The sequence below is a fragment of the Cydia pomonella genome, chromosome 25 (assembly GCF_033807575.1).
Source record: "Cydia pomonella isolate Wapato2018A chromosome 25, ilCydPomo1, whole genome shotgun sequence".
Classification (NCBI taxonomy): Eukaryota; Metazoa; Arthropoda; class Insecta; order Lepidoptera; family Tortricidae; genus Cydia; species Cydia pomonella.
The window spans coordinates 10,639,329-10,658,805 of record NC_084727.1 but is presented as its reverse complement, the minus strand read 5'-3'; the positions used below and the strand labels follow the sequence as shown (position 1 = coordinate 10,658,805).

The 19,477-nt window shown below is 37.4% G+C and overlaps 1 protein-coding gene across 4 annotated transcripts in view; it reads left to right on the top strand.

Annotated features, from left to right (window-relative positions):
• LOC133531591 (dynactin subunit 1) overlaps positions 1 to 19,477 on the top strand; it is a 74,679-nt gene that overhangs the window by 4,460 nt on the left and 50,742 nt on the right. For 3 of the 4 annotated variants that reach the window (XR_009801560.1, XR_009801559.1, XM_061869897.1), the window contains exons 3-8: positions 3,134 to 3,267; positions 9,680 to 9,712; positions 12,618 to 12,668; positions 16,516 to 16,627; positions 17,281 to 17,394; positions 18,723 to 18,920. Coding sequence is in view for 1 of the 4 variants with exons in the window: in XM_061869897.1 (XP_061725881.1) it covers positions 3,134 to 3,267; positions 9,680 to 9,712; positions 12,618 to 12,668; positions 16,516 to 16,627; positions 17,281 to 17,394; positions 18,723 to 18,920 (642 nt within the window). In the remaining 3 variants the exon portion in view is untranslated. The remainder of the gene's footprint in view (positions 1 to 3,133; positions 3,268 to 9,679; positions 9,713 to 12,617; positions 12,669 to 16,515; positions 16,628 to 17,280; positions 17,395 to 18,722; positions 18,921 to 19,477) is intronic. The other variant, XR_009801561.1, reaches the window with a different exon arrangement.

Below are 19,477 nucleotides of genomic sequence, written 5' to 3'. Positions count from 1 at the left end.
TGGCAAACCATTTCAAGATGGCAGTGAGAACTATAAAATAGTAAAAGCAGTGCTGAACTGTTCCATCGGTATCACAGAATGCCATCTTAATGTGATACAGGCGTATAAACAAGGATGCTTATCGTACCACACAGCAGAAACTTACAATACAGCATTAAAAGCAGCTTTAAACGATGCTATAGTACTCACAGATAGTTGGTTAGCAGCATTGCCAATGGACCAAAGTCAAGCCTATAAGAACAGTGTAGATATATGCAGCCGGACTGTGAAATCTGCTCTCCAATTTGCCATCGCTGTAACTGAGAATCAACTTATAGATCCAGTGAACATACCCAAAAGTGAGGAAAAGCTAGTCAAAAGTGTAGCCGTTGCTACTGCAAGATGGTTTGTTGAGAAATCAGAAGATTTGGAGACTTTGAACAAAATTCAGCGCCGGGAAATCAAAACTCCCCATACTTTTATAGCTACTGACGATTGGCATGTTGAATCTGAGCAGCCACAAGTTTTAGGAACTTTTTGCAAAAATAATTTAAAAATAGAAAATGTAAAATCTCCTAACTTTCCCATAGCTACCCATAAATGGTTTGTTAAGTCGGAAATATCACAAAATAACGATACTATAGTCTATAAAAGCCAGGATGTGAAGGTGAATGAACTCATAGCTGTCAATCTCGTTGAACCAGAGATATTGGAAGAGTCGGGTGCTACAGTGTCCGATCAAAGTGTCAAGGTAAAAGGCCCATATGCTAATGACCAAACCCCGTTTTTTTTTCTTTATTTAGATAAACAAACACTACAAGTAACACTTACGATACTATTTAGTATACTAATAAGTCTAATTACTATATTGTTTATAATATGTGTGGCCCACAGCGCTAACCACTAATTAGTTTAAATAATATTACGAATTAATGAATGAGTGAATGTTTCAATATTTAGGCAATTGAACCATTACATAATTTTAAAATACAATAAATTTAATAGATATAAAAGAAATAAAGTAAAAATTAAATAAACCACTAAAAACTACTTACGGTTCGGTTGCTGATGCGCGGACAACCAAAGCCATGGAAAAACACATTTCAGTAAATGTTTAAATGTACAGTCATATCATAATAAGCCTGTTATTTGAAATGCATACCCTATTACTGAACGACGCTATTCGGTATCTATTCAGTTAATTGAAAAAAATGTGTTTTAAATTAACATTCTTATGAAGAAAGACTTAAAGTGCTGAAGCTCACAACATTAAAAGATCGTCGAGAGCGCGGAGACCTGATTGAAACGTTTAAGATTCTGACGGGACACTACGATATAGACCAGTTTGAAGACCTGTACAAGCGCAATAGTAACACCCGCCTGCGAGGCCACCAATATAAGTTAATATCTGAACTGTCTAAAAACAACCCCCGCAGACATTTTCTCAGCAACAGAGTGGTCAAAGCATGGAACAAACTACCAGAAGATGTGGTCTCAGCACTGAATGTCAATCAGTTTAAGAACAGACTAGACAAATACTTAACCAGCGCAAAGAATACATATTAAGTGAAGATCACTCAGATACAGGTAACTATCAGTTGTTTCAACTGCCTGCCTGATTAATAAATAATAATAATAATAAATTCACCTTTACTACATAACTTAGCCTTAACTAGCATTCAATTATAGTTCCTCTATGAATAGTATCATGGGATTCGTGGGCGTATGCTACATTTAGGATTTAAAATAAGATGTACTTCTAGTGTAATTTTCATAATAAGAACAATAAGGCGAAGTTGGGAATGAATGGTGAAGATAAGTTAATTAAGAATATGTTTTTCCTATAAATGTTGTATTAACTAACTTACAATTATCTGTCTGGCACCTTGTCGTACATGTTTTTTATTTAAATGAATGAATAAATAAATTAGTTGCTGTATTTGTCATCCTCTTCTCACTTTATGCTCTTATATGTATACTCAAAAATAATGACCAAAACGCTTATTATTTTCGTAGTCGACATCTAGCGTCAAGTAGCGGATTTATCAGTACCGCTACTTGACACTAGATGTCACGAGTGTCGCGACTGACGAAAAGTGTATTGCTCAACAATTTACAACTAATATTACAAGCAGAAGGAGTTGAAAATAGTCCCGGTTTATTATATATTGAAATAAAAGCCTAAATTCATTAATTAGCTTTTATTTAACACACGTATACGTAGGTTGTCTGGAAGAGATCGCTTTTTAGCGATAAGACCGCCTGTTGTTTACCTCTTCTTTATGTGTTGTATTATTTGTACTGTTTCTGTATTGAGGTGTGCAATAAAGTATATTTGTATGGTATTGTATTGTATTCGTTTAGTTTCTCACACGGTTAATCCGGTTATAATATTAACTGAAAATTGTTGACTATTAGACTATTCGTACGTCGCGACATCTATTGTCAAGTAGCGGTACTGATAAATCCGCTGCTTGACGCTAGATGTCGACTACGAAAATAATAAGCGTTTTGGTAAGAAAACTGATGTATGGAGTAAGCACTCTATGCTTACTTATTTAATTATGACTCAAATAACTGGAAGAGATCCCTCAAATGGGTTAGTTCGCCTTTGTACTTGCCTTTTTCCAATTATAAGTTACTTTTATCAAAGAGAATTTGAAATAGAGGTGGATTGTAAAAGAAAATTTTGTAGCCAAAGTAAATTTACTGCCATCTTTCGACACATGATTAAAACTTTTAGCACGCCATTTAAATTTGATCCTTATTCGTTCACTGATATGTGTTAAATTTGTTAAATATCAAAAAGTGACGCCATCTTACCGGGCATCGGCTGAAGGTTGTGGCGCCATCGCTCGAAACAATGCCTTATCTTGGCCTTTGATCTATTAGATGGCGCCACTGGATATTTAACAAATTTAGCACTTATCAGTGAAATAATAAGGAACAAAGTTAAATGGCGTTCCAAAAGTTTTAATCATGTCTCGAAAGATGGCAGTAATTTACTGTGGCTACAAAGTTTTCCTTGACAATCCATCTCTATTTCCAATTCTCTTTGCTTTTATTATGTGTTTTCGTAAAATACAGTTTACTACAACTACTACTTACCGTGGAACTAGATCATTTTGCTTAAGATTGACTGATTATTTTCCAGTGCGACGAAAACTATGGCGTATTCGTCCGCCAGACTCAAATCCAGTTGCTCGACGCTGAAGACAACCCCATGGAGACCTCCACCACCTCTGTGGACGAGCCCCGCGCCCCTGCCACCAATCGCCGGCTCAGCAGGTGAGCTCTATTATAAGGGACTAAGGTTCACATTCCAGTAAAATTTGAGATAATTATTATATTGGAGGTAGCACGTAGAATGTCGGTTTGGAACCGTTAATGAAATATATATGGTGTTAGTGTACTGGTTTTAGATAATTTCGTATGTCTTGAGATGGCGAAAATTATGATGGACTTTATTTTAAACTTATTTTTTTATTCGATTTTTTAAGGGTTGAATTGGTTTTAATTCTTATTTATAAACTCCTAAAAAAATCGTTTAAAAACGGTCTTTGGAACATACTAGTTTGAACAATGGTTTGAATATTTAACCGGTATCCAAACCTTGCGTTTAATCATAGAGAAATAAGTAAGTAAGCATAAAGCGCTCGCTCCCTACATCAGTTTTCTTACCAAAACGTTTATTATTTTCATAGTCGACATCTAGCGTCACGTAGCGGATTTATCAGTACTGCTACTTGACAATAGATGTCGCGACGAACGAAATGTCTAATGCTCAACCATTTTCAGCTAATATTATAACCGTATTAACCGGAATTCTATTTTCAACTCCTTTTGCTTGTAATATTAAGTAGTCGTAAATTGTTGAGCAATGCACTTTTCGTCAGTCGCGACACTCGCGACATCTAGTGTCAAGTAGCGGTACTAATCCACTACTTGATGATAGATATCAACTACGAAAATAATAATAGTTTTGGTAAGAAAACTGATGTATGGAGTGAGCACTCTATGTTAACGTATTTCTCTATAGTTTAATAAATAACTGAGCCACGGAAATATTTGTCCTTCTGACGTCTCTTTACGCAGATTAGCTTTATAAGTAATCATTTTTGTTCTACGTGCATCTTCTAATATTTTTTTATAAGCGGTAGCTTAATTGAAAGTTTCTGTACGATGTTGAACCAAAGTAGTCATCCTATATAATGATTGAGATACAGAAGCTAAGCGGGGGAGTTGGCCAAAATGACCTGAACACAGCTTTATTGTTAAGGTAATAAGAGCGTGCTTAGGTCATTTTGAACACTTTATAGACCCTTAGAAACTTATGCTGCTGAGTGTATTATGAGTGTCAGACGTAGTTTAACACATATTGATTGATTTTGTCGTTCACAAGAATTTAGAGTATAAGAACTACTATATAATAATCATTATACACCATGGGCTGGTAGAACCCGATTGATTTTAACCACGCATTCCGGAGGTCGTAAGGACCAAAAAATGTTATATGAGTTTTGGTAAAATAAGCCACGTTTTTTTGCCGATAAGATTTTTTTGCGTTTTTACGGACAGGACACGTTGTTCCTTTTTAAATCTCTGCGAAAATACTTTACAACGAATAAGTAAAGTTTTTTTAAATTACAGATACAAATGGCGAGTTTTCTTTAAAACTTTAACATCTGTCAGTAGGTATGTCTAACTCAAATAGGCGTTTTTCATTCAATTATTACAGATATAAATTTCCACAAGAATAGGGTTGTTTCCAATTTTTTGAAACGCTTGTATTACGTTCTATATTAACTAAAAGGTGCCCTAAAATTCAACTTTTATACTAAAAACGGCTTTAAATATGTTAAATTAGCAAAATATATTTTGACAGATGCTTTCGCGCCCAAAACGCTCTTTGAAAATTATGTGACGTCACAGTTTACGGTTTGACACATAACTACATACACACGTAGAAGATACGAACTGTCAACTGACATTTGTCATTTGTTGTTTATCGCGTAACTGTCAACAGTGTCAATCCGAGAGTTGTGACGTCATCAGAATCTTCAATGACGTTTCGAGTTTGGTCACGTGACGTGTGCCAAAAGACATTTTAAATTAAATATTTACAAAAATATGGTCCTTACAGGTCCCCTAAAAGTAGTTTAACATGTTCTTATAATCCAAAAGAATTTATTGGGATACAATTCTGCCCTAAGATTTGTAGATGGAAACAACCCTATTGTCACTCTCTAAAAAGAAGAAATCGGTCTGTATGACATTTTAGTCTCTAAATGCGATCAAGAATACACCTTAAAAATCTGTCTGCTTTTACCAGCCCACGGTGTATATGAATATGACTACTGTGTAAGATTTATTTTTAATGTAACATTTAGCGTTGCGGTGTGTAGCCGAAACTTATTATCTATAGGTTAGACTCAAGTGTGTCCCATGCAGCCAGCAAATCAATGATTTACAAATATTATCATCTTACAATGAAAACATTACATTTTCTCTAACTTGACACTAATTCGGTGAGGGGCACATTTGGGAAGCCAAAGCATGAGTGTTTTAGAGGGGTACTTGGTATAGTTTCTATTAGATCTTCTAGTTTCCTACAAAAGTGTGTTAAGGTTTTTTAATAAAAGCCAAGGGGCGGCAAGGGGGCAGCTGCCCCCTCCCAGATAATAAAATTTCTTTAACCAAATATATGCCCTTCCTCATCCCCTATCGGCCATATTAACGGCCCCCCCCCCCCCCCCCTCACACGAGCTTGCAACGCCCTTGCGCCGTAATATCGTTACGTTGGCGTTCATTTAGTTATTTTGCTGCTCAGTCCGCGGCCAGCGGCAACTCCCAGTCCGGAGAGAAGCACAAAATGGTACACAATATACATTCACTACAAGCAAGTGATCTTCTTCTATTGTGTTGCTAGTCTATCGCTAGTGTTGCCAGATGTAAAATAAAATTATATTCAAGCCAGAATTGAAATTATAAAGTTTGAGTCCTTCTGTGCTAAATAGCCACCGACTTTGATGTGATCATAGAGAAATAAGTATGCATAGAGTGCTCACTTCATATATCAGTTTTCTTATCATAAAATAAATAAATATTATAAGACATTATTACACAAATTTACTAAGCTCCACGGTAAGCTCAAGAAGGCTTGTGTTGTGGGTACTCAGACAACGATATATATAATATACAAATACTTAATTACATAGAAAAAATCCATGACTCAGGAACAAATATCTGTGCTCATCACACAAATAAATGCCCTTACCGGGATTCGAACCCCGGACCATCAGCTTCATAGGCAGGGTCACTACCCACTATGCCAGACAGGTCGTCAGACCATAACGCGTATTGTTTTCGTAGTCGACATCTAGCGTCAAGTAGTGGATTTATCAGTACTGCTACTTGACAATAGATGTCGCGACGAACGAAAAGTTCAATGCTCAACAATTTTCAGCTAATATTATAGGGACCGTGCGCGTTGGAAGGTCTGCCATCTTGTGGCCTGAATCGGAACCATAAACATGCACATAAACAACCATAAACGTCACGTGTTTTCTTGTGCAGAATAGGTTCTGCCATCTTGTGGGCTACATCGGCACAAAAAACATCACTTTTACGCCTCGCGCCAAAAATCTGAGGGCTCCTGTGCTGCCTCCTACAGTTCATGCACGCTCCCTATAACCGGAACTCTATTTTGAACTCCTGTTTGTAATATTAGTTGTAAATTGTTGAGCAATACACTTTCCGTCAGTCGCGACACTCGTGACATCTGGTGTCAAGTAGCGTTACTGATAAATCCGCTAGATGTCGCATACGAAAATAATCGCGTGATTAAAATACGATGTCTATGGTCATAGAATTCTGTCAGAAGGAACCATTGACACCGAAATGATAATTTTAGACAGTGGAGTAAGAAAATAATAAAAATATATAAATTTACGCGTTAAAGACAGTAATAGTACATTACTATAGAGGCCGGGAAACGAAGGGTTGCAGGCCAAGTAGATATAGACTGGGATACGCCAGCAGCCCCGTTTCTTGCCGAGATTTGTATAGTGCTTTTTTCAAACTTGCAATGAAAAAAAAAAATTGACTATTTCTTTTATTCGTAGGTACAGCTAATAACAAATTACGAGTCTACTACCATTTGATGGTTGAATGCCAAGACGTTGTGTCACAATTTGACGTTTAAAAACAAAAGAAGGTTGTTTACAGGCCTAGGTATGTAAGGCTGTATGAAATTCCTTTCCATATTATCTTCACTCATCGCACCTGATATGTAGTATTTCCGGACCTAATTTGAAATAAGTCATGTCAAAATTTTATTGCAAGTTTGAGAAAATATATTTATTAATTTACTACTCCTCAAGACTAAAACCATTTAAAGTAGTTAGTAGTTCTGTACCTGTCATTTTACTGGTGTTTTATGGGAGTCATAATATAAGGCGCGTCTACACAGACCGGATTGCTTCGCACAGCAGATCCTCGTCTGTGCAGATCTGCCTATTGACGTTTTTCTTTCCATTTCAAATATGAACCGATCTGAACAAGTCGATTTCGAGGTCACTTCACTGGTTGTATGCAAAGATTCTTTTTTTGTAGATGTGTAATCTTTAAGACAAATTCGTGTTCCGAGATTAACAGCTATGTAGATGGTGTCCAGTATTTAAAAATAAATAAATATTATAGGACATTATTACACAAATTGACTAAGTCCCACAGTAAGCTCAATAAGGCTTGTGTTGAGGGTACTTAGAGAACGATATATATAATATATAGATATTTATAAATACTTAAATACATAGAAAACACCCATGACTCAGGAACAAATATCCATGCTCATCACACGAATATATGCCCTTACCAGGATTTGAACCCGGGACCATCAGCTTCGTAGGCAGGGTCACTACCCACTAGGCCAAACCGGTCGTCAGTATTTGGTTGTCAAATAAATCAAATAATATACGACCCGTGGTAGTTAATTTGTTGCCTATGTAGGTAATATTTTTATATAAAAATTTAAATTTGTAGTATCGCTTGCAGATGTTTGCTTGATAAAAATTAGTTTCCTATATAATTGTTTTTAGTTACTTACGGGAGCATTCCATGAAATCGTCTACAGTTGTCCCGGACACACGCGGATTTTGTGAAGATTTGCAGGTTCAAGAGGTTCCTTTTCTGTGGGTAATGGCAAAGAGAATTAAGGAGACCAAGAGTGCTCACTCCATACAACGTATTTGTTACCAAAAATACTATTATTTTCGTAGTAAGCGTAGGAGTTAAAAATTGAGTTCCGGTTTCTCTAGTTACAATATTAGCGGAAAATCGTTGAGCATTAGACTTTTTGTTTGCCGCGACATCTATTGTCGAGTAGCAGTACTACTGAGAGTTCCGCTACTTGACGCTAGATGTAGACTACGAAAATAATAGTATTTTTGGTAACAAATACGTTGTATGGAGTGAGCACTCTTGGTCTTCTTAATTCTCTTTGCAAAAATATGCACAGAAAAATAATTGCCTACTTTAAACACCGAAAAAATATTGCAACACAGGAAATAAAAGGCGTCCTTACGGAACAGCCCGTGGAATGCTTTCTAAAATTGCTGACATACTTTTGTAATTTAATCATCTTCCTCACGTTGTCCCGGCACTTTTCCCACGGTTCATGGTAGCCTGTGTCCGCTTGGCAACTAATCCCAAGTATTGGCGTACACACTAGTTTCTACGAAAGCGGCTGTCATCTGACCTTCCAACCCAGAGGGTAAACTAGGCCTTATTGGGATTAGTCCGGTTTCCTCACGATATTTTCCTTCACTGAAAAGCGACTGGTGAATATCAAATGATATTTCTTACATAAATTCCGAAAAACCCATAGGTATGAATGAGCCTGGGTTTGAACCCGCGACCTCCCGATTGCAAGTCGCACGCTCTTACCGCTAGGCCACCAGCGCTTCACCATACTTTTGTTATTGTAAAATGCCTAAGAGTTTACTGGAGTCTGGCCAAGATAAGTTGGCAGCGACTTCGACAGCCTAGACAGTGCAAGTGTTATTTTAAACGTCATGGTTCTATGAAATTATGACTTTTACTTAACACTTGCACAGGCTTGGCTAATAAAATCGCTGCCAACTTACCTTGGTCTGACTATGTGTAATTTTAAGTAAAGTTGTATATTATGCGATAAATATATCATATCATTCGTCAGCTGTCAAACTCGGAAGCACGTTTTTTCTTAAACTTTACTCATTTTATACAATTTATGGCTTGATTCTAATATTTGTATTTAGTTTAAATCATGGATGGGAGTACCGATTGGCGTATATCTAAGGGCGGGCCTTACGGGCAATAAGAAGAGGGCCAGTACAGCGGTGTCACGCACACGGATTCGAGCCAATCGTGCAGTCTAACGCCACAACGCGTTCGCATCACGCGCGCGATGGGTCGCAACTAGTTGCGTTATACTGCACGATTGGCTCGAATTCATGAGTGACACCACTGAACTAGCACCATTCTTAGTGCCCATAAGGCCCGTCCTTAGATATATGTCAATGGGAGTACCTTAATCTCAGAACTACTTGAAAATCAGAACGAAGTTTGGAAGTGTGAATACTAATTATTTTAGTCACGAAATCTTCATTAGTAGCTAGTATTAGTAGTGTGGGTTCTAACCGTGTGTTTTCTCCGCTAGTATTACAGTGGCCCAGCGCTCTAGACCCACCACGTGAGTAATCACTGTACCCTTAGCACTGTAGCTTCTTGCACAAGGTTGCGGTGTCTAGTGGGGTGAGATCGTCATTTTTACCTTAATTATACCAAAGAGAATTTGAAATAGAGGCTGTCAAAGAAAACATTGTAGCCACAGTAAATTTACTGCCATCTTTCGACGCATGATTAAAACTTTTAGAACGCCATTTGTGTTTAATCCTTATCCTTTCACTGATATGTGTTTAATTTGTTAAATATCAAAAAGTGGATCAAAGGCCGAAGGTATGGCAGCATCGTTTCGAGCGATGGCGCCACAACCTTTGGGTTATTCCCGGCAAATGCCGCCACTTTTAGATATTTAACAAATTAAACACATATCAGTGAAATAATAAGGATTAAAGTCAAATGGCGTTCGAAAAGTTTTAATCATGCGTCAAAAGATGGCAGTAAATTTACTGTGGCTACAAAATTTTCTTTGACAATCCACCTCTACTTCAAATTCTCTTTGATTAAACTTGTTTATTTTTTATGACATACTATAAAGTAAGAAACGTCCTCAGCTTCGCCTCGGCCGACAATTACATGTGATCTGAGGCTGTATTGCTCGATACTCGAGGTTTGTATTGTATACTATTTTTCCGTTCCACGGAGCCGCGGAAAGCGGCGACTTGACGCTTTCCAGCCGGAGGGCAGAAAGGTCCCCAACCCGCATTGGGCCGGCGTGGGCATGAGAGGAGGCCTGTGCCCAGCAGTGGGACGTAGGCTAGGAATTATTGTTATGACGATCTTATCCCACAAGTATAAGATAGAAGTTTAGCTGAGTGTTTGTATGTCACCAGTTATTATTCGTACGCGTTCGAGCGTCTCCACCTCTATTACTTGCGATATATGTACGCTCGGCCAATGGCAAACTATGATTTGATGTTCAAATTAGGTAAAAGAGTCTTTCTTAGTTTTAACAATGTTAGCCAATGTTATGATGATTTTAATGCTATATAATATATATATGTATATATATATATATATATATATATATTAATTTAGATTCCTATCATTTGGACATCTAGATAGTTTTCTATTAAGTAATTAATTGCTAAGTTTTCTATTAAGTTTCATTATTTTAGATGCATGTTATCGTCCTTCTTCCTCGGTTTAATTTTTCTTTGTTTGTAAATAATTTAAATGCACACGTAAATGTATAGCACAATTATTGTTATTTTTAGCTAATTTTTATTGATTATACTCAGTTATAATGTAGACAAATGAACAATAAGACGCACAGTGTGCAAAATAATGTAGCCGTATACAGGATGTTTATTTGGTCACCTGCAATAATTTACGGGATATTTACGTCATACTGAGCAACTTTTACTATGAGACCAACCCCGGAATCGCAAAAAAATTGGCTGATTCATGCATTTTGGCTGATCTTGACTTTTTCTATGGGAGAATTTTTTTTTTCGCGATTTTGGGGTTGGTCCCATAGTAAAAGTTGCTCAGTATGACCTATATGTTCACCCCGTAAATTATTGCAGGTGACTAAATAAACACAGCTGAGCTGTCAGTCACTAGGTTGTCAAGTACTAAGGTTTAACAATTTAACTAACACAAAACGAATGGCGCCGTAAGGCACCATCTGATTGAGCGCCATAATTGGCGGCTGCCTTAGTTTGAACCTATAGTTCGTTTTTTTTTTAACATTAGAAAGAAGGAATTTCGACGTGTAAACTTTTTTGAAAAATATTTTACACTAATTTATAACAATTATAAATCATGTAATTATTCGGCTTTCATAAGTAATAGTTACTGATTTTAAAAAGCGTTTTTTAATAAACATGTCAATATTGTTTACCTTAATCCAATGCTAAAAAAAAGAACTATAACATACGGTAAAAAATACGGGTCTTAGAATTCCCGTGTCTAAGTTTTTTTAATAAAAAAATTGGCTAAAAGATTTTATGTTGGTATTTTGTTTTTGTTTTAATACTTCTATGTTCGTGTTAGACGATTATTAATTTTGTATGTAATTAATTCCTTAATAATATTTAAAAACAGTATAAGAATATAGTATTTAGATGAATGAAATTATCGTATTAGTTATTTTTTAAGAAAAACGCATAAAAAGAAGATTTATTTACTATATTTTTATTACAAATAAGTAATATATTAAAATGTAATCATTGACCTTTACAAAAAGCAAATCAAATGGTTAAAAACAGCCAAATTCCCGCACAATTTGCATTGATTTGAAGGGAATGTATCCATACTACATGACCAGTGTAGGGAAGGGGATTATTTTATCGCTTTTGACCCACAGGTGGCAACTATGTAATTTTTTTTATATAAATAAATATTTGGGGGCAAACTTACATAAATCAACCTAAGCAAAGCTTCTACTATGGGTATTAGGAGACGATATACATACATAGATAAATACATACTTTAGTTATATATATAGAAAACACCCATGACTCGGGAAGAAGTATCTGTGTTCATCACACAAATAAATGTCCTTACTGGGGTTCGAACCCAGGACCATTGGCTTCATATGCAGGGTCACTACCCACTAGGCCAGACAGGTCGTCAAACTAAGCTAGTTTTAACTGTTTGTTTGCAAAAAATATGTTTGAATCACTACGTAAAAACTAGAGGGGATGGGGGATGTCATGGCATATCCTACGGGTGGTGACCGAGGGAGGAATAATTATCGAGAAGTTTGAGTTAAATTGGAGTGAAGGAGGGGCGACTAAAAAATAAATAAATGGGTCACGTACTATGGGTATAAGTCTTAGAAAAAGTTGTGCCCCGTATCTAAACGTGTCTACATATTATAAGCTTTTTGTTGTCAATGAACTCTTATCTATTTGTAACTACCATACAAGTAAGTCTAACAAATAACATAACGTAACATTATCACAAAGGGTGCGCCGCAAGACGGCGCCGGCGGCGAAGGCCACGCTCTCCATGTCGAGGTAACGACGGACGTCACTATATATACATAGCGGTCTTCACGTTTGCTGCGAATTCGCACGTCGCTCTGGTGTCGCCGCGATGTTGCCCTCTCTGGCCACACACTGCTACTCGCGCGTTTAATCGCGACGCTACGCACTAGGTACTGCCGTTCCTTCGAATCGTGACAAAATAGGGAGCCACGGGCATGACGTCCTCGTCTGACGTGAGGCATGACGAATAACGTTTCCATACTACCTACTTTCCATGCCTCTAGTGGCAGTGGTAACGTGAGAGCGGCGCGCGAATTCGTATCAGTGTGATTATCGCGAATGCACGCTGCGAGCTGTACACGCATTGTATATGAAGCTTGCCCAATAGGGTTTTTTTATATTTTTTTTATACAGGTTGTAACAAAAATAGTAGGGATTCGTTTTAAGAAATATTCGTTATTGTGTTCTCATTAGAAAAAAGTAGAGGAATTATTTTTCACCCGATTTTTTTTTCCATCTACTTTTTCTTTAACTACCCCACTATTTTTGTTGCACCTTGTATCCCTTTGACCGTCACAGTTGGCCATAGCTGACAAACGCTACAATATAATATGAACCTTTATACATGATGATAAAGTTTACTATTGCGTATTATATAAATTAGTCGTGGCGGGCAAAAGGCTAGGGGCCCATTTCGTTTTTTCACCAATATATTTTTATAAAAATTAGATTAAAAGTTGTCGGCGCGCCTAATAGAGGCCTCGGGCGACCAGAGGGCTGGCCACTATTTCGCACAGCGTATAAGTATCGCCATACAGCGGGGAAATACGGCCAGCCTTCTAGGCACCTTGCTCATTGACGGTGATTTCGGCCAAATTTTTTTCTTTATTTTAAGTACTTAGTAAGTTTTATTATGTTTGTTTATTTCTTTGTTTTTGGATATTAAAATTCCTTAGTAATCGATAAAAATCAGTTCGCGTTCGAAAGTTTGTGACGCGTTATAAATGTGAAAGTTTGGATGTTTGTGTCTGTATCACCCAAAAACTCTTGGACGGTGAACGGATAGCAACAAAATTGGCACACAGTGTATAATTAATAATAATTTGTAGTGATGTGTTGTCTGAATACTGAAATTATTTCTATTCAATTCTATATCAAATAATGTCAAAAAGGACAAAAAAATCCTCTTGGAAAAATTTCAGATAGTCCTCATAATTTTTTTATACTACGTCGGTGGCAAACAAGCATACGGCCTGATGGTAAGCAGTCACCGTACCTATGGACGCTTGCAACTCCAGAGGTGTTACATAATTTTGTACAAAAAATAAAAATAAAAAACGGGGACATTTTAGCCACTCTTTATATACTCTCAGTATTTTTTGAATATATTGTTATTTCTTCCGTGTGTCTACAAAGCCCACAATTAGTGGGTTCTTTATTGTTTCTATGTCACTTATTGCGCTTACACGTTTCTTGCTATCTGAGAATTTTTATGCTTTCCTAGTAGCCTCAAATGTAAATCGTAGAGTCATTTTGCCAATTTTTTGTTCACTAAACATGTAGAAATCGGTATGAAACGTGTTCTAGAGAAAAAAGTCTAAAAAGTACGGGGCAGATTGTCCAGATCTGACCAACTCTATAAATAAAAATGTTTCCTTAGTTAGAAAAATGTTATTTGCTACTTTTTTCTAAAGCGAAGATGCTTTCCAGATAGAGTATCGTACATTGACCCGGCTGTTGTTAATGTTGCTATCTCTATTGCACGCGCATATTTGGCTACTTGACAGTTTTTTGTAAATAATGTCAATCGATCTTGATTTTCCTGAGGATCAAATGTCTATATGGGACTCATGACATTTAAGCAACACAAAGATCAGAAATGAGATTTAAAATCTGCCGCTGGCACTCGACGATTGAAACGCCTCTAACAAAATGATATTGTAATGTGACGTCACATTACATTAGTTTGTCCTAAATGTATGTAAGATCAAGAAAATTGCTATTTTGACCCTGAAATATTGCGTTTAAGTATATAGTTGTTATACAAATTATTTTCAATAAAATGTAAGGAATCGAATGGTACTATTTCATTTTATCTTTTTGAAAGTGAAAAAAAAAAATGTTTTTAGTCTTTGGAGCCTTGTATTTTTCTATAATCTCAATATATATTTTTAAATTCCTCTTTTTTATAATGGATAGCTCATATCTTATCCATTTAACTAAATTTTGTTTTAATATTCAACATGTGTGAAATACCCAATTATTGCTGTCCCGCTCACGATGCCGGTTGTCAATGTCACTGTGCGAGTTAACTCTGTGACAGCACTATACTTATGCGAGTGCAATAGAGATAGCAACAGTCGAGTCAACGTACGAAAATCTATATGGACAGCGTCTCTGCTTTATACAGAATACGATACCGATTATGGTCTTAAACAGACCATATTTTTTGTACTTTGTATATTTAGGTATTTTAAGAAATATAATGCACACTTACGTATTAGATATTTCAACGCGTATATATCATTTCCTGCGTTTCTTTACAGTGCTTACATTGTATGCTATTTTTCTCTACAATTATTTGGGTGGGTCAACTATTTCCTGTTGTTATTCTGTCTCGTCAGCCAGGGGACTAGAACAACTAGTTATTATAAGAACTTGATTATCACGTTCTAATAACGTGCATAACTTAAAAAACGTGTTTGGTAAATATTAATGCCTTAAAATCAGGTTTTTAAAGAGTGAACCAGGAGAATTTAACCAACGCGCAAGAAAAAGTTGATTCACCCATTTACGCTATGGGGCTACAGTATTTTTATATCCTCTTCACTGCCAGCTGTATACGGGGGCATTCCACGAAAAACTACTTTTCCGGGGACGTGACGCGAATGCTAGCAGGCAGCTATAGTCGTTAGATTTGTGCTGGCCCCGAGCAGCTGATCCTTTGTCTATTTTTAACTAAAACCGCGCGTGCCACTACCTGCATAAAAAGGGTCCGGTCACTTTAACCGGTTATTGAATTTCAACTCCTATGGTAATTGAAATAAGTTTCAAAATGAACAAATGGAAAAATAATTTGCGATTTCTTGTGTGGTCTCTATACGGTTACTGAGTGCCGGCGAGTCGAACGCTAACAAACCAAAATGTGTCCTCGATATGCGGAACAAAGGCGCGTTATCTGAGAGCGCACCTACACTGGTTATTTGAGCGTTAGACTAGCCCGCGCTCAGGTACCAATTAGAATTATACGACTCTTTTTTTGCAGATAGTGGCACGTGCGGTTTTAGTTAACAATAGAATTTGTTTTATTCATAAACACACAAACAGTAATAGACATATATAAAAGAGAACATAGTGAGGATAAAGTGTCACGAAATGGCCTCATCTCAGCATGTTGCTGGCGACTTCCAGCGCTGATCTTCCGATGAGACCATCGAGTGCAAAATAATCACGGAAGGTAACAGAAAAAAGGAAAGAAACATAAAATAAACCGAAATAAATTACGCACAGTAGACAAGCTAATACAAAAAGAGATATAACATGACGAACATACTTAACACTAAGTTTAAATAAAATTGCACGGACGAAACGAACGTACCTGTAACGGTCCGGTGGGATCATATCGTGGCGTTGCATTAAGCGTGCATAACTAGCGCCAGGTCAATAGACAAAAGATTAGCCGCTCGGGGCCAGCTTCAAATCGAACGACTATACCTTGATAACCTGCAGAAAACTGTGTTAAATATCGATATATTTAACGTTACCATGCCAAATATCGGTTTCCTAGCTTCATCAAAAGTGTTAAAAAAATAGCGTCACGGACCCGACATTTTTCTGGGATGCGATATCATATCATCGTATAATTAATATATTTCAGTTCACGAACGTCACTGGCGAGTAGTCGCCAATCTTTGACGTCGTACGCGTCGCCGACGACTGAAAGAGCCGCGTCGCCTGATCAGGCGGCGAAGCGAGCTTCATTTGTTGAGGTGAGTATGGAAACATTGTTGAAAGTCAGCCGCCGCTCCGTCGGTGGAATAAGAAACGGAGACATATATTTCAGTTCTCGAACGTCACTGGCGAGTAGTCACCAATTGTGGTCGTCGTAAGCCTCGCTGACGGCTGAAAGAGCCACGTCGCTTCATTTGTCGAAGTAAGTGAACCACTGCTAAAGTCAGCTGCCGGTCCGTCGGTGGAATAAGAAACGGAAACATTTAAGGCCAGCCAGCGCAATTGTATCTTTGGGGCAAATGCATCTACTTACTCTAAAAATCCCAGAAATGAGTCTAAAGCTAGAGGCACATATGTGACGTTTTCAGGCATAAGGGCGAGTTTTGCTCGTAACTATACTACTAACCTGTCAGAGCGTCCATATGGCAAGCGACAATGTTGTACCTTTTGCTTGAGAACGACACATATATAATTATTGCACACTTTCGCTATAAAAGAGAGGTTCACCCATGGTTTAAGTGGCTGTAGATCTAGACTCACTTCTTGTATTTTTAGAGTAGTTACGCCATAATTGCGATTGCCTTGGCTTACCTGAAACTTACAACTTGGGAAACAATGACTTTCGAGTTTTTTTTCCGGCTCTAGGTTCAGAAGGGACTGGATAATTTCCATGGTCTTTTTCTGTTGGCAGACCGGGTTCGTGGAGACGCTAACCCCGCAGTACACGCCGGGGCAGAGCATCACGTCGCCCGCGCCGACGCCGCACGCGGAGGAGCGCCTGGCCAACCTGCAGGCGCAGCAAGAGGTAAACTATTTTCTTTTCTTTTCTTTTCTTTTCTTTTCTTTTCTTTTCTTTTTTTGTTTTCTTTTCTTTTCTTTTCTTTTCCTATCTTTTCTTTTCTTTATATTAGTATATATTTTACTGTTATGTAATTTTCTTGTATACCTTAATATTCTTTGTCATTCTTTAACATGTATAATAGTCTCTACTGTCATGGTATTATGTGTTCACAGTCAGATAATTTTAAGGAAACATCTGTACTCAAATATGTAACCAACATTTTTTTGTACCTGCACGTTCCATGTATGTTTCTGTGTTATCTCCTTAATAAATAAATAAATAAATAAAATAAATTAACCGTGGCAGAGTTGCTACATATTGACATTAACTTTAAAAAGGTGGATATTTTTTTGACAATAGTACAGGGTGGACAAATAAGAATGATACACTTTGTTTTTAAATTTTAATTACATTAAGTGGAAATTTTATTAAATATTTTTTCATAAATATATTATTCAGGGTTGGCAATTGTATACGGAAGATAATTTCTGCCAAATGTATACCACTAGCAGCAAGCAATTTTATCTCAAATGTTTCTGTTGTTTAAAACACGTTGTTTGCTCGATTAATTTTGAAAAAAAGTGACAGTGATTGGCACCCAAATTTTCCAGCTCTTGACTTATTTCTGGGGCTATCTAAAATTACGTGTCTATGCTAACGAGCTGATGAAATTTAAACAGTTAAAACCGACTATTCGACACAAATGTACTAAGATAATGCCAAAAATGTGCGAATAGATGCTGAACATTGGGATGATAAGGGCTTACATTTGCCTGCTGTTAGAGGTGGACATATGTCAGAAATTATGTTTCGCGTGAATTTGCCAACCCTGAAGAATATATTTTTAAAACAATACTTAATAATTTTTGAACTTAATACAGTTAAAATTTAAAAACAAAATGTATACTTCTTATTTGGCCACCCTGTAGATAGTTAACCAAGGCGCTGGTGGCCTAGCGGTAAGAGCGTGCGACTTGCAATCCGGAGGTCGCGGGTTCAAACCCCGGCTCGTACCAATGAGCTTTTCGGAACTTATGTACGAAATATCATTTGATATTTACCAGTCGTTTTTCGGTGAAGGAAAACATCGTGAGGAAACCGGACTAATCCCAACAAGGCCTAGTTTACCCTCTGGGTTGGAAGGTCAGATGGCAGTCGCTTTCGTAAAACCTAGTGGCTACGCCAAATCTTGGGATTAGTTGTCAAGCGGACCCCATGCTCCCATGAGCCGTGGCAAAAATGCTGGGACAACGCGAGGAAGAAGAAGACTAAAGAATGTTCGTTGTTTTCAGATCACTCAACTGAAGTCGGAAGTAGAAGACCTGAAGGAAAAGCTTGAGACCCTCCGCGTGAAGCGCGCCGAGGACCGCGAGCGCCTGCGCGAGCTAGAGCGAGTGCGACTGCAGTTAGAGCAGGCCAACGAATTCAAAGCTCGTATTATGGAGTCGCAGGCGCAGCTGCAGAGGGACTTGCAGAGAGCGAAGCAGGAGGTAAGGTCTCTAATAAGTCGAGGCAGAAATTACAAAGAAAATTAGTTTTTTAAGTCATTTTAAACCGTCTGTGAGCCTTAGTTAAGAGGAATTTTAGCTTGTAGTAGTAATAATGGTGGATCTAGTTAGAATTTCGAACTTAACTCTCATGTGAGAGGGAGTGCGACTGTAGTTAGAGCAGGCCCACGAATTATGGAGTCACAAGCGCAGCTGCGAAGGGACTTGCAGAGAGCGAAGCAGGAGGAGAGGTCTCTAATAAGTCGAGGCAGAAATTACAAAGAAAATTAGTTTTTGAGTCATCTTAAACTGTCTATGAGCCTTAGTTGTCTAATAATAAATGTTTTTATAAAGAATTAGTATATAAGAGGAATTTTAGCTTGTGTGATCTAGTAAAAATTTCGCACTGAAGTCTCATGTTAGAGCGAGTGCGACTGCAGTTAGAGCAGGCCAACGAATTTAAAGCTCGTATTATGGAGTCGCAACGCAGCTGCAGAGGGACTTGCAGGAGGTAAGTTCTGTTTTAAGTCGAGGCAGGCATTAAATATATTTTTAGTTTT